This window comes from Oncorhynchus tshawytscha, linkage group LG04 (assembly GCF_018296145.1).
Source record: "Oncorhynchus tshawytscha isolate Ot180627B linkage group LG04, Otsh_v2.0, whole genome shotgun sequence".
NCBI lineage: Eukaryota > Metazoa > Chordata > Actinopteri > Salmoniformes > Salmonidae > Oncorhynchus > Oncorhynchus tshawytscha.
The window spans coordinates 5,179,352-5,194,058 of NC_056432.1; the positions used below are offsets into that span (position 1 = coordinate 5,179,352).

The window sequence follows — 14,707 nt, forward strand, 5'->3', positions numbered from 1 at the left end:
GACAATACCTCAAATGACCATACAAATGACAGTTTTCCGTTAAAGTGTAGAACTAAACTACTGTAATACATGTTATAAATTGAGGTTATAGGGTTAAATGAGAACTGATTAAATATTGGCGGGTCTATTATCAAACCTGGGTTGAGATAAACCGAAGACAAATGTCAATTTCTCACAAAATTATAACAATAAAGTATTTGTCTATTTTTTCATGCTACCTTGATTCTGCAGGAGAAGACCTGCGCAGTACATTGTTGTGTATCTGGAACGAACTGCAGTATGAACCTGTTTCTTCCATACCTGCGGTTGTCGAGACAAACAGTTGACTGGATGAAACTGCGGCTCTTTGAGTTTCTGTATCTGATAACCAATCTCGCCGTAGTGTTGATACCAATTAAACAACAGTCTGTTGTTGGAATTCCCTGGTGTCAGTGCGTCTTCAACTGTTACCGGACACCGATTTCTCCGAACCGGCGATGGGGTCCGGGTCGGAGATAGAGAGTCCTCTTCGAAACCAGAGTCTGACAGTTTAGAAATGATGTTTTGCTTTCTGACCCTCTCCGCCCGCGGTCTCCGCTCAGGGGTGCACGAAGTCTCCTCGCTTTGGTCTCCGTGTGCGGATACATTCTCCCTGGATGGAGATTGAGAACCGTTGTTCATTTTCCTCCGTTTGCACATTCTGTTCGAGGTTTCGCCAGTTTGCGTAACTGACACCATTTTATCCATCTGTGTCAAGCTCTGTCACTAGGCTAAAATGTCACCTATTTTGGAAATCTATCCGATACCTCTCTCCGGTGACTGCATTGATATCGCAGTGTTCACTTGTCATTGGTGGGCTGAGGAGTTCCCTGTAATGACGTGTTTTCCCGGTGTGTCCACGCGCTCAAACACACCTCTCCAACTGCGAGCTTTTGTGCGCCTTGTGGGGGGTTGCCATAGGAACGGATGCTGAGTGTGTTTGTTGCCCCCACGAGGGCTGAGCGGCTGTGCGAGTGGCGCGCGAGGCCCGGGTAAATGGACCTCCTAAGGGTCGTCAGGCTCAGACTCAGTGGTGTAAACATAGTTGATGCTACGGATTTACTCGGGGTTCTTCAAGGCACCTACTTCAATTTACACATGAATGACTTATATGGGCCTAAACTGTAGGACATTTTCTTCTCACTTCTTGTCATTTCATGTCCAGCAGGTTTGTCTTAGAAGAACCGTTACCGTTTAAGCAAACCACGCTCTTCAGGGGGAGGGAAATATGCCTTTCTTTAGCATCTAGCTCAGAGATGGGTAATTCTGATGGGGTGGGGACCACAAAAAAAATATGAACTCAACAGGAGGGGTCACAGTGGCTGATGGTGTGTTTACCCACATCCTTACCCACATATGCAAATTAGAGCCCCCCCACATTGAGAGGAAAACATTTTAGCAGCCCCTCCCCCTCTTGACAGTGGAGATAAAAAACTTTAGGAATTCATTTCCTGCAATTTTTTACATTTTTTTCTCCAAGGTTGCATTGAGGGTAGGGTAGTCTAGTGGTTAGAGTGTAGAGGCGGCAGGTAGTCTAGTGGTTAGAGTGTAGAGGAGGCAGGTAGCCTAGTGGTTAGAGTGTAGAGGAGGCAGGGTAGCCTAGTGGTTAGAGTGTAGAGGAGGCAGGGTAGCCTAGTGGTTAGAGTGTAGAGGAGGCAGGTAGCCTAGTGGTTAGAGTGTAGAGGAGGCAGGGTAGCCTAGTGGTTAGAGTGTAGAGGAGGCAGGTACCCTAGTGGTTAGAGTGTAGAGGAGGCAGGTAGCCTAGTGGTTAGAGTGTAGAGGAGGCAGGGTAGCCTAGTGGTTAGAGTGTAGAGGAGGCAGGGTAGCCTAGTGGTTAGAGTGTAGAGGTGGCAGGTAGCCTAGTGGTTAGAGTGTAGAGGAGGCAGGGTAGCCTAGTGGTTAGAGTGTAGAGGTGGCAGGGTAGCCTAGTGGTTAGAGTGTAGAGGTGGCAGGGTAGCCTAGTGGTTAGAGTGTAGAGGAGGCAGGGTAGCCTAGTGGTTAGAGTGTAGAGGAGGCAGGTAGTCTAGTGGTTAGCGTGTAGAGGCAGCAGGGTAGCCTAGTGGTTAGAGTGTAGAGGAGGCAGGGTAGCCTAGTGGTTAGAGTGTAGAGGAGGCAGGGTAGCCTAGTGGTTAGAGTGTAGAGGAGGCAGGTAGCCTAGTGGTTAGAGTGTAGAGGAGGCAGGGTAGCCTAGTGGTTAGAGTGTAGAGGAGGCAGGTAGCCTAGTGGTTAGAGTGTAGAGGAGGCAGGTAGCCTAGTGGTTAGAGTGTAGAGGAGGCAGGGTAGCCTAGTGGTTAGAGTGTAGAGGAGGCAGGGTAGCCTAGTGGTTAGAGTGTAGAGGTGGCAGGTAGCCTAGTGGTTAGAGTGTAGAGGAGGCAGGGTAGCCTAGTGGTTAGAGTGTAGAGGTGGCAGGGTAGCCTAGTGGTTAGAGTGTAGAGGTGGCAGGGTAGCCTAGTGGTTAGAGTGTAGAGGAGGCAGGGTAGCCTAGTGGTTAGAGTGTAGAGGAGGCAGGTAGTCTAGTGGTTAGCGTGTAGAGGCAGCAGGGTAGCCTAGTGGTTAGAGTGTAGAGGAGGCAGGGTAGCCTAGTGGTTAGAGTGTAGAGGTGGCAGGGTAGCCTAGTGGTTAGAGTGTAGAGGTGGCAGGTAGCCTAGTGGTTAGAGTGTAGAGGCGGCAGGGTAGCCTAGTGGTTAGAGTGTAGAGGTGGCAGGGTAGCCTAGTGTTTAGAGTGTAGAGGTGGTAGGGTAGCCTAGTGGTTAGAGTCTAGGGACAGTAGGGTAGCCTAGTGGTTAGAGTGTAGAGGCGGCAGGTAGTCTAGTGGTTAGAGTGTAGAGGTGGCAGGGTAGCCTAGTGGTTAGAGTGTAGAGGAGGCAGGGTAGCCTAGTGGATAGAGTGTAGAGGTGGCAGGGTAGCCTAGTGGTTAGAGTGTAGTGACGGCAGGTAGCCTAGTGGTTAGAGTGTAGAGGTGGCAGGGTAGCCTAGTGGTTAGAGTGTAGAGGAGGCAGGGTAGCCTAGTGGTTAGAGTGTAGAGGAGGCAGGGTAGCCTAGTGGTTAGAGTGTAGAGGAGGCAGGGTAGCCTAGTGGTTAGAGTGTAGAGGAGGCAGGGTAGCCTAGTGGTTAGAGTGTAGAGGAGGCAGGGTAGCCTAGTGGTTAGAGTGTAGAGGAGGCAGGGTAGCCTAGTGGTTAGAGTGTAGAGGAGGCAGGGTAGCCTAGTGGTTAGAGTGTAGAGGAGGTAGGTAGCCTAGTGGTTAGAGTGTAAAGGAGGCAGGGTAGCCTAGTGGTTAGAGTGTAGAGGCGGCAGGGTGGCCTAGTGGTTAGAGTGTAGAGGAGGCAGGTACCCTAGTGGTTAGAGTATAGAGGAGGCAGGGTAGCCTAGTGGTTAGAGTGTAGAGGTGGCAGGGTAGCCTAGTGGTTAGAGTGTAGAGGCGGCAGGGTAGCCTAGTGGTTAGAGTGTAGAGGAGGCAGGGTAGCCTAGTGGTTAGAGTGTAGAGGCAGCAGGGTAGCCTAGTGGTTAGAGTGTAGAGGCAGCAGGGTAGCCTAGTGGTTAGAGTGTAGAGGAGGCAGGGTAGCCTAGTGGTTAGAGTGTAGAGGCGGCAGGTAGCCTAGTGGTTAGAGTGTAGAGGCGGCAGGGTAGCCTAGTGGTTAGAGTGTAGAGGAGGCAGGGTAGCCTAGTGGTTAGAGTGTAGAGGAGGCAGGGTAGCCTAGTGGTTAGAGTGTAGAGGAGGCAGGTAGCCTAGTGGTTAGAGTGTAGAGGAGGCAGGGTAGCCTAGTGGTTAGAGTGTAGAGGAGGCAGGGTAGCCTAGTGGTTAGAGTGTAGAGGCGGCAGGGTAGCCTAGTGGTTAGAGTGTAGAAGCGGCAGGTAGTCTAGTGGTTAGAGTGTAGAGGCGGCAGGGTAGCCTAGTGGTTAGAGTGTAGAGGTGGCAGGTAGCCTAGTGGTTAGAGTGTAGAGGAGGCAGGTAGCCTAGTGGTTAGAGTGTAGAGGAGGCAGGTAGCCTAGTGGTTAGAGTGTAGAGGCGGCAGGGTAGCCTAGTGGTTAGAGTGTAGAGGAGGCAGGTAGCCTAGTGGTTAGAGTGTAGAGGAGGCAGGTAGCCTAGTGGTTAGAGTGTAGAGGAGGCAGGTAGCCTAGTGGTTAGAGTGTAGAGGAGGCAGGGTAGCCTAGTGGTTAGAGTGTAGAGGAGGCAGGGTAGCCTAGTGGTTAGAGTGTAGAGGCGGCAGGTAGCCTAGTGGTTAGAGTGTAGGGGCGGCAGGGTAGCCTAGTGGTTAGAGTGTAGAGGAGGCAGGTAGCCTAGTGGTTAGAGTGTAGAGGAGGCAGGTAGCCTAGTGGTTAGAGTGTAGAGGAGGCAGGTAGCCTAGTGGTTAGAGTGTAGAGGAGGCAGGTTGCCTAGTGGTTAGAGTGTAGAGGAGGCAGGGTAGCCTAGTGGTTAGAGTGTAGAGGAGGCAGGGTAGCCTAGTGGTTAGAGTGTAGAGGAGGCAGGGTAGCCTAGTGGTTAGAGTGTAGAGGAGGCAGGTAGCCTAGTGGTTAGAGTGTAGAGGAGGCAGGGTAGCCTAGTGGTTAGAGTGTAGAGGAGGCAGGGTAGCCTAGTGGTTAGAGTGTAGAGGCGGCAGGGTAGCCTAGTGGTTAGAGTGTAGAGGTGGCAGGGTAGCCTAGTGGTTAGAGCGTAGAGGTGGCAGGGTAGCCTAGTGGTTAGAGCGTAGAGGCGGCAGGGTAGCCTCGTGGTTAGAGTGTAGAGGCGGCAGGTAGTCTAGTGGTTAGAGTGTAGAGGAGGCAGGGTAGCCTAGTGGTTAGAGTGTAGAGGAGGCAGGGTAGCCTAGTGGTTAGAGTGTAGAGGAGGCAGGGTAGCCTAGTGGTTAGAGTGTAGAGGAGGCAGGGTAGCCTAGTGGTTAGAGTGTAGAGGAGGCAGGGTAGCCAAGTGGTTAGAGTGTAGAGGAGGCAGGTAGCCTAGTGGTTAGAGTGTAGAGGAGGCAGGGTAGCCTAGTGGTTAGAGTGTAGAGGAGGCAGGGTAGCCTAGTGGTTAGAGTGTAGAGGAGGCAGGGTAGCCTAGTGGTTAGAGTGTAGAGGAGGCAGGGTAGCCTAGTGGTTAGAGTGTAGAGGAGGCAGGGTAGACTAGTGGTTAGAGTGTAGAGGAGGCAGGGTAGCCTAGTGGTTAGAGTGCTGACAAGGTACAAATCTGTCGTTCTGCCCCTGAACAGGCAGTTAACCCCACTGTTCCTAGGCCGTCATTGAAAATAAGAATTTGTTCTTAACTGAAGGTAAAGGTCAATTAAAAAAAAGAGAAGGTTTTGCAATTTTAAAGCAATTTTTTTGCTACAATTCTACACATTTTGCTTTGGGCAGAGAGAACATTTAAAACACATTTCCTGCTATTCTACACATTTTGCAAAAGGTTGGAGAGAGAAAGGTTTGCATATTCTATCTGATCCATTCTATCATTGGTGCTTAAACATATTGTTCATCAGTGGTGATTTTAGTATGTACATCTTGGTGTGGCAAAATTAAACAGGTGGGATGAATGCCAACAAAGCCACTACACTACACAACACAACACTAAACAATACATTCATTTGCACTATAATGGTGACGAACGGTGCCCACAAACTGTTAGGGTCTACATAAAGCTGTCCCAACAGCAGAGTCCCAACAGCAGAGTCCCAACAGCAGAGTCCCAACAGCAGAGTCCCAACAGCAGAGTCCCAACAGCAGAGTCCCAACAGCAGAGTCCCAACAGCAGAGTCCCAACAGCAGAGTCCCAACAGCAGAGTCCCAACAGCAGAGTCCCAACAGCAGAGTCCCAACAGCAGAGTCCCAACAGCAGAGTCCCAACACCTTACCACTGCTACACCTGGCTATCAGCAGAGCCTTCTGTTCAGCACCATGCAGTGAATCCTTACCACTGCTACACCTGGCTATCAGCAGAGCCTTCTGTTCAGCACCATGCAGTGAATCCTTACCACTGCTACACCTGGCTATCAGCAGAGCTTTCTGTTCAGCACCATGCAGTGAATCCTTACCACTGCTACACCTGGCTATCAGCAGAGCCTTCTGTTCAGCACCATGCAGTGAATCCTTACCACTGCTACACCTGGCTATCAGCAGAGCCTTCTGTTCAGCACCATGCAGTGAATCCTTACCACTGCTACACCTGGCTATCAGCAGAGCTTTCTGTTCAGCACCATGCAGTGAATCCTTACCACCGCTACACCTGGCTATCAGCAGAGCTTTCTGTTCAGCACCATGCAGTGAATCCTTACCACCGCTACACCTGGCTATCAGCAGAGCCTTCTGTTCAGCACCATGCAGTGAATCCTTACCACTGCTACACCTGGCTATCAGCAGAGCCTTCTGTTCAGCACCATGCAGTGAATCCTTACCACTGCTACACCTGGCTATCAGCAGAGCCTTCTGTTCAGCACCATGCAGTGAATCCTTACCACTGCTACACCTGGCTATCAGCAGAGCCTTCTGTTCAGCACCATGCAGTGAATCCTTACCACTGCTACACCTGGCTATCAGCAGAGTCCCAACACCTTACCACTGCACACCTGACTATCAGCAGAGTCCCAACACCTTACCACCGCTACACCTGACTATCAGCAGAGTCCCAACACCTTACCACTGCTACACCTGTCTATCAGCAGAGTCCCAACAGCAGACTCCCAACACCTTACCACTGCTACACCTGACTATCAGCGGAGCCTTCTGTTCAGCACCATGCAGTGAATCCTTACCACTGCTACACCTGGCTATCAGCAGAGCCTTCTGTTCAGCACCATGCAGTGAATCCTTACCACCGCTACACCTGGCTATCAGCAGAGCCTTCTGTTCAGCACCATGCAGTGAATCCTTACCACTGCTACACCTGGCTATCAGCAGAGTCCCAACACCTTACCACTGCTACACCTGGCTATCAGCAGAGTCCCAACACCTTACCACTGCTACACCTGGCTATCAGCAGAGTCCCAACACTTTACCACTGCTACACCTGGCTATCAGCAGATCCTTGTCTGGCAGTGAAACAGTTCATTCAGCCTCATTTACAGTCCAAACACCTTACCAGTTCTACTGTACACCTGGCTTTCAATGAAATGTACAACGACAGAATTCAGAACATGGGCCGTTCTTACAATGTTCTCCCTGTACACCAAGTCAGAACCAAAGGATAAATAAAGGGGGCATATAAGCAGACAATGAAAGCTCTAATAATATTTGATGATTACATTTCTCTAAAACAGGTTATAGGCTACATGTGCACCATCAAGTCAGAACAGTAGGTGAAATTAAGAGGGGCAAATAGACCAAATTATTAGGGTGAGGCACATGGGCTCCTAACAGCTTACTACACAACATACACTTAGTATTACTTTCTTGTCTACAGTGTACACATCTCCCTGGCATATTACATCATTTATAGAACAGCATTCAATACATTGTTGGACTCACCTTGTTGTGTTGTGCTCACTTGAACAGGAAGGTGTAGCGGCGGTTTGGCATCAAAGTCTGTCATTCTCTGGATTTATGGTTCTTTCAAGACAACTGGGAACTCGGGAAAAACAAGGTTGAATCATGATGTCAGTCATCTTCAGATCGTAGCTCTAGAAAGAGGCCCAAGTTCCCAATTTACAATTCTGAGTTGGATAAAAGTTCAAAACGTATTTTCAGTCGTAGCTCATTTTTCCCGAGTTCCCAGTTGTCTTGAACTCACAGTTAGCCACTGATTCCTCCCAAACCACTCATTGTTGAATTTGTGATTTCTAACTTGTTGTGTAATGTTTATGTCCAATGGCCGAGGAGCACCGATACGTTTTATCTATAAATTCTCTTCATTATTTCTCTTCATATGACAAGGATTAAAAAGGATTTGCCAGTAGATTGTCAACTTGATTCATGATGATGACTGCTAGCTAAGATTTTGAAAGTATGATGTTGTCCAATCAAAGCTACTGTAGATAATAACGTGATTTGACATCATTTTATCTGTGGCCAATGACCTTGAGCCTTCTTGGATGGGCACTTCTAATGTAACTCTATGGCAGCATCCAAGGGGCTAGAATTTACCCTTAGACTTGGTGGTGACGCAGTGTCCCCATGAGTGACAGGACTGGCTTGCCCCACCACCACCACAGAAAGCACTAGGTTGAAACACCTGCATTTTGAAGCTGCCTTACTCAAGAAAACAAAAAAGAGACCATGTTTTTATGCGGCTTTATTAACTCAAGGATATATATATATATATATATATATATATATATTTTTTTTTAGATATTGTTTGCAAACTGATTTGTGACACGTACTAATACCAAAATAACATGCAAGCCCTGAATGACAGGTCGCCACTGTTTAAAATGTTGCTTTTATTTAACTTAAAAGATCAGTTAAGAACAAATTCTTATTTACAGTGATGGCCTACACCGCGCCAATTGTGCGCCCCCCTATGAGACTCCCAATTACAGCCTGGATTCAACCCAGGGTGTCTGTAGTGACGCCTCAAGCACTGAGATGCAGTGCCTTAGACCGCTGTGATACAGCCTGGATTTGAACCAGGGTGTCTGTAGTGATGCCTCAAGAACTGAGATGCAGTGCCTTAGACCACTGCGCCACTCGGGAGCCATGTTGTTCATTTATGTAATACTTCATATATATTGCTTTGGCAACAGTAGCAACCACGTATTCATGCCAAAAAACACTTATTAAGCTGAATTTAATTGAAAGAGTGTGAGAGAAGAGAGAGGGAGCGAGAGAGAGAGAGAAAGAGAGAGGAGAGAGAGAGGAGAGTGAGAGAGAGAGAGAGGAGAGAGAGAGGTGGAGAGAGAGAGGAGGTATAGATAGATAGAAGAGAGAGACAGAGAGAGGGCGAGGGGAGATAGAAAGAGGAGAGAGAGAGAGAGAGAGGGGGAGAGAGAGAGAGAGAGAGAGAGGGAGAGAGTGAGAGTGAGAGAGAGAGAAAGAGAGGAGGTATAGATAGATAGAAGAGAGAGAGAGAAAGAGAAGAGAGAGATAGAAAGAGAGGAGAGAGAGAGAAAGAGAGGGAGAGATAGAAATCAAGGGAGAGAGATAGAGAGAGAGCGAGAGAGAGGGAGGGAGAGAGAGAGAGAGGGAGAGAGAGAGAGGGAGGTTACCTCATCCTTTCCAATGGACCATAGTGCCCAGATACCCACTGCTTGGGACCAAACATTGTCGGTGAGCAAGATTTGACAATAATATGGTGCAGTCATGCAATGTTCTATGGGGAAAGGACCCTCTGCTGCTGCTAGCAATAATGCTAAGTTCATATAGAACCGATGACTGAGCCAATCATATTCCAACTGTCAGATATCTAAGCAGCAGTCTTCCAACATTCTCATACGGTCACACATTCTACGCCCTCTCTCAATTTCTACTGTACTGTGTTGTTGTCAAACTCTAATTATTAAAGCAACTCCTTTAGACGTGAATCGAATGAGAGAGCTAGTGATGAGCAGAGTAGACACACACACACACACACACACACACACACACACACACACACACACACACACACACAAGTCAGTACTTATTGAGGTGGAGGAGGGCCTGAAGGCAGGGAGACAGATCCTCATTAGAGCCATGTAATCACCCAGCATCCTTCACTCCTCTCCACTGTGTGTGTGTGTGTGTTGGCTCAGTAGTCTCTACATGGCAGAATAGAGTAGAGAGAAGACCTGCCAATCTACATCTCAATCACTCCCTCCCTCCCTGTTGCACCAGAGTGTTTTTGAAAAGGGGGATACCTAGTCAGTTGTACAACTGAATGTATTCAACTGAAATGTGTCTTCCACATTTAACCCAACCCCTCTGAATCAGAGAGGTGCGTGGGGGGGGGGGCTTCCTTGCTCAGGGGAAGAACGACAGATTTTTATCTTGTCAGCTCGAGGATTTGATCCAGCAACCTATCGGTTACTGGCCAAACACTCTAACCACGTGGGTGTGAGTGTGTGTTTTGTGTGAGTGTGTGTTTTGTGTGAGTGTGTTTGTGTATTCCTGTGAGCAAGGGTACCTTTATGTGGATTGTTATTGTGTCCATTCTCTCTGGATAAGACAGTGGTTTAGTAGGACCTTCATGAAACACAGGACATAGGCAGATTTATGATCTTCCTATATCACAGTAGTAACATAATGTGCCAACAGGTGGCAGTACATCATTCCACAACGCAGAACAATAACTGTCAATAGACAGAGTACCACAGACCCTCTCCTAAGCCCTGTGTGGACATTGGGTTCCTACAGTGGAATGGGTTCACTGACCAGTCATGGCAGAGTAGCCCAGTCACGTGATCTTCACTGACCAGTCATGGCAGAGTAGCCCAGTCATGTGATTTTCCGCCTCATCTCTTTTTCTTATGTACTAGAGTGGGGCGATAAGGACAAAAAACAATAAATTGCCTGAATTGATGCGACAACGATAAAGAGAACAATAATTGTTAAATTTCCCTTTAAACTACTGCTATTAGTGTGATGGTTGTAGCCATCAAGTGTTTCATTAACAATCACCCATATTAGCAAACTTGTATTTCATTTCAAACTTCACATTTCTCTAGTAACAGGCTACTTATCATAATGAAATGCATGTGATGAGTGGTCGGTGTCAATGAGTGGTCGGTGTCAATGAGTGGTCGGTGTCGATGAGTGGTCGGTGTCAATGAGTGGTCGTGTCGATGAGTGGTCGGTGTCGATGAGTGGTCGGTGTTGATAAGTGGTCTGTATGGTCGGTGTCGATGAGTGGTCGGTGTCGATGAGTGGTCGGTGTTGATAAGTGGTCTGTATGGTCGGTGTTGATGAGTGGTCGGTGTCGAGGAGTGGTCGGTGTCGATGAGTGGTCGGTGTCAATGAGTGGTCGGTGTCGATGAGTGGTCGGTGTCGATGAGTGGTCGGTGTCAATGAGTGGTCGGTGTCGATGAGTGGTCGGTGTCGATGAGTGGTCGGTGTCGATGAGTGGTCGGTGTCGATGAGTGGTCGTGTCGATGAGTGGTCGTGTCGATGAGTGGTCAGTGTCGATGAGTGGTCGGTGTCGATGAGTGGTCGGTGTCGATGAGTGGTCGGTGTCGATGAGTGGTCGGTGTCGATGAGTGGTCAGTGTCGATGAGTGGTCGGTGTCGATGAGTGGTCGGTGTTGATAAGTGGTCTGTATGGTCGGTGTCGATGAGTGGTCGGTGTCGATGAGTGGTCGGTGTTGATAAGTGGTCTGTATGGTCGGTGTTGATGAGTGGTCGGTGTCGAGGAGTGGTCGGTGTCGATGAGTGGTCGGTGTCAATGAGTGGTCGGTGTCGATGAGTGGTCGGTGTCGATGAGTGGTCGGTGTCAATGAGTGGTCGGTGTCGATGAGTGGTCGGTGTCGATGAGTGGTCGGTGTCGATGAGTGGTCGTGTCGATGAGTGGTCGTGTCGATGAGTGGTCAGTGTCGATGAGTGGTCGGTGTCGATGAGTGGTCGGTGTCGATGAGTGGTCGGTGTCGATGAGTGGTCGTGTCGATGAGTGGTCGGTGTCGATGAGTGGTCGTGTCGATGAGTGGTCGGTGTTGATAAGTGGTCAGTGTTAATAAGTGGTCGGCATTAATAAGTGGTCTGTGTTAATAAGTGGTCTGTACGGTATGTGTTAATAAGTGGTCGGTGTTGATAAGTGGTCTGTGTTGATAAGTGGTCTGTGTTGATAAGTGGTCTGTGTTGATAAGTGGTCTGTGTTGATAAGTGGTCTGTGTTGATAAGTGGTCTGTGTTGATAAGTGGTCTGTACGGTATGTGTTAATAAGTGGTCTGTGTTGATAAGTAGTCTGTGTTGATAAGTGGTCTGTGTTGATAAGTAGTCTGTGTTGATAAGTGGTCTGTGTTGATAAGTGGTCTGTACGGTCGGTGTTGATAAGTGGTCTGTACGGTATGTGTTGATAAGTGGTATGTGTTGATAAGTGGTCTGTGTTGATAAGTAGTCTGTGTTAATAAGTGGTCTGTGTTGATAAGTGGTCTGTACGGTATGTGTTGATAAGTGGTCTGTGTTGATAAATGGTCTTTGTTGATAAGTGGTCTGTACGGTCGGTGTTGATAAGTGGTCGGTGTTGATAAGTGGTCTGTGTTGATAAGTAGTCTGTGTTGATAAGTGGTCTGTGTTGATAAGTGGTCTGTGTTGATAAGTGGTCTGTACGGTATGTGTTAATAAGTGGTCTGTGTTGATAAGTAGTCTGTGTTGATAAGTGGTCTGTACAGTCTGTGTTGATAAGTGGTCGGTGATGATAAGTGGTCTGTACGGTCGGTGTTGATACGTGGTCGGTGATAATAAGTGGTCTGTACGGTCTGTGTTGATAAGTGGTCTGTACGGTCGGTGTTGATAAGTGGTCTGTACGGTATGTGTTGATAAGTGGTATGTGTTGATAAGTGGTCTGTGTTGATAAGTAGTCTGTGTTAATAAGTGGTCTGTGTTGATAAGTGGTCTGTACGGTATGTGTTGATAAGTGGTCTGTGTTGATAAGTGGTCTTTGTTGATAAGTGGTCTGTACAGTCTGTGTTGATAAGTGGTCGGTGATGATAAGTGGTCTGTACGGTCTGTGTTGATAAGTGGTCTGTATGGTCGGTGTTGATAAGTGGTCTGTATGGTCGGTGTTGATAAGTGGTCTGTACGGTCTGTGTTGATAAGTGGTCTGTGTTGGTAAGTGATCTGTACGGTCTGTGTTGATAAGTGGTCTGTGTTGATAAGTGGTCTGTGCCGTCGGTGTTGATAAGTGGTCTGTACGGTCTGTGTTGATAAGTGGTCTGTACGGTCTGTGATGATAAGTGGTCTGTGCCGTCAGTGTTGATAAGTGGTCTGTACGGTCTGTGTTGATAAGTGGTCTGTACGGTCTGTGTTGATAGGTGGTCGGTGATGATAAGTGGTCTGTACGGTCGGTGTTGATAAGTGGTCTGTATGGTCGGTGTTGATAAGTGGTCTGTATGGTCGGTGTTGATAAGTGGTCTGTACGGTCTGTGTTGATAAGTGGTCTGTGTTGGTAAGTGATCTGTACGGTCTGTGTTGATAAGTGGTCTGTGTTGATAAGTGGTCTGTGCCGTCGGTGTTGATAAGTGGTCTGTGTTGGTAAGTGATCTGTACGGTCTGTGTTGATAAGTGGTCTGTGTTGATAAGTGGTCTGTGTTGGTAAGTGATCTGTACGGTCTGTGTTGATAAGTGGTCTGTGCCGTCGGTGTTGATACGTGGTCTGTACGGTCTGTGTTGATAAGTGGTCTGTTTTGATAAGTGGTCTGTATGGTCTGTGTTGATAAGTGGTCTATACGGTCTGTGTTGATAAGTGGTCTGTACGGTCTGTGTTGATAAGTGGTCTGTGTTGATAAGTGGTCTGTGCCGTCGGTGTTGATAAGTGGTCTGTGTTGATAAGTGGTCTGTGCCGTCGGTGTTGATAAGTGGTCTGTGTTGATAAGTGGTCTGTACGGTCTGTGTTGATAAGTGGTCTGTGTTGATAAGTGGTCGGTGTTGATAAGTGGTCTGTGTTGATAAGTGGTCTGTACGGTCTGTGTTGATAAGTGGTCTGTGTTGATAAGTGGTCTGTGTTGGTAAGTAACACAACACAGTGGTCTGTGTTGATAAGTGGTCTGTGTTGATAAGTGGTCTGTGTTGATAAGTGGTCTGTACGGTCTGTGTTGATAAGTGGTCTGTGTTGATAAGTGGTCTGTGTTGATAAGTGGTCTGTGTTGATAAGTGGTCTGTGTTGATAAGTGGTCTGTGTTGATACGTGGTCGGTATTGATAAGTGGTCTGTGCCGTCGGTGTTGATAAGTGGTCTGTGTTGATAAGTGGTCTGTGTTGATAAGTGGTCTGTGTTGATAAGTGGTTGGTGTTGATAAGTGGTCTGTGCCGTCGGTGTTGATAAGTGGTCTGTACGGTCGGTGTCTGTATTTTTTGGGTTAATTTTCCCTACTATGTAATCTATTTCTCTGCCATGTGCCTTCGTCTTCGTCACTATTAGTTACTGTAGGGTATAAACTACCCAGTGACAGGAAAATCAGCGGAGTTTGATCAATAAAACCATAAACCTTTCAAATAGGTCACCGCCTAAACCTGCAACTTCAGAACGAAATGGCAACAATAACTTGTTACGTGGGTCTGTAAGAAGGCCTAGAAGTGGATACTACAGCCAGTGGGTTAACTGATGTTGTGTCATTCAATCATTGTAAAAAGACACTACAGTGAACATAAGTAACCTATTGTAGCCCAATGAGATGCCACGCCAGGTCACTTCCTGAGAACAAGTACTCCCGTTCTCATGTGACTTGGTCTGCCATAAGGAAACTAGGCCAATTTGAAAACCAGTTTGTTCTGTTGTCTGTGCAATTGTACTGAATACAAACAACACAATCACATACAATTACATTATAGGGGTGGTTTAGCAGACCGAGTATAATTTAAGTCAGGGCTAGGCTATAATTCTACTTAAATTCATCCAGATTTTAAAGAAAAAATAGTTTAACTCTTGAGATGTTGCTTAACTTCAGATTAATTTGTTCTAGACTAGGGAGTCCCAGACTAAGGTAAATAAGGACTAGCCAGTAAATCTTTGGAAGCCTGATTATATAATATAAATGACGTGCTTTGGTGTTGACCCGAGGATGCTTCAAAAACTAGGGATTGTGGGGAATTGGAGAAAGTCACCTAAACTAAACAACGGACTGAGGTAAAAGGAAAAAACTAAAAGTATTCCCCTTCAATTT

General features: G+C 47.5%; 1 protein-coding gene across 1 annotated transcript in view; it reads right to left on the bottom strand.

Moving 5' to 3' along the window:
• LOC112237361 (cyclin-O) overlaps nt 1-907 on the bottom strand; it is a 5,489-nt gene extending 4,582 nt beyond the window's left edge. Inside the window, exon 1 of the mRNA XM_042321269.1 lies at nt 301-907. Within this exon, the coding sequence (XP_042177203.1) occupies nt 301-726 (426 nt within the window). The 5' untranslated portion in view covers nt 727-907. The remainder of the gene's footprint in view (nt 1-300) is intronic.
• Nucleotides 908-14,707: the final 13,800 nt, after the last annotated feature.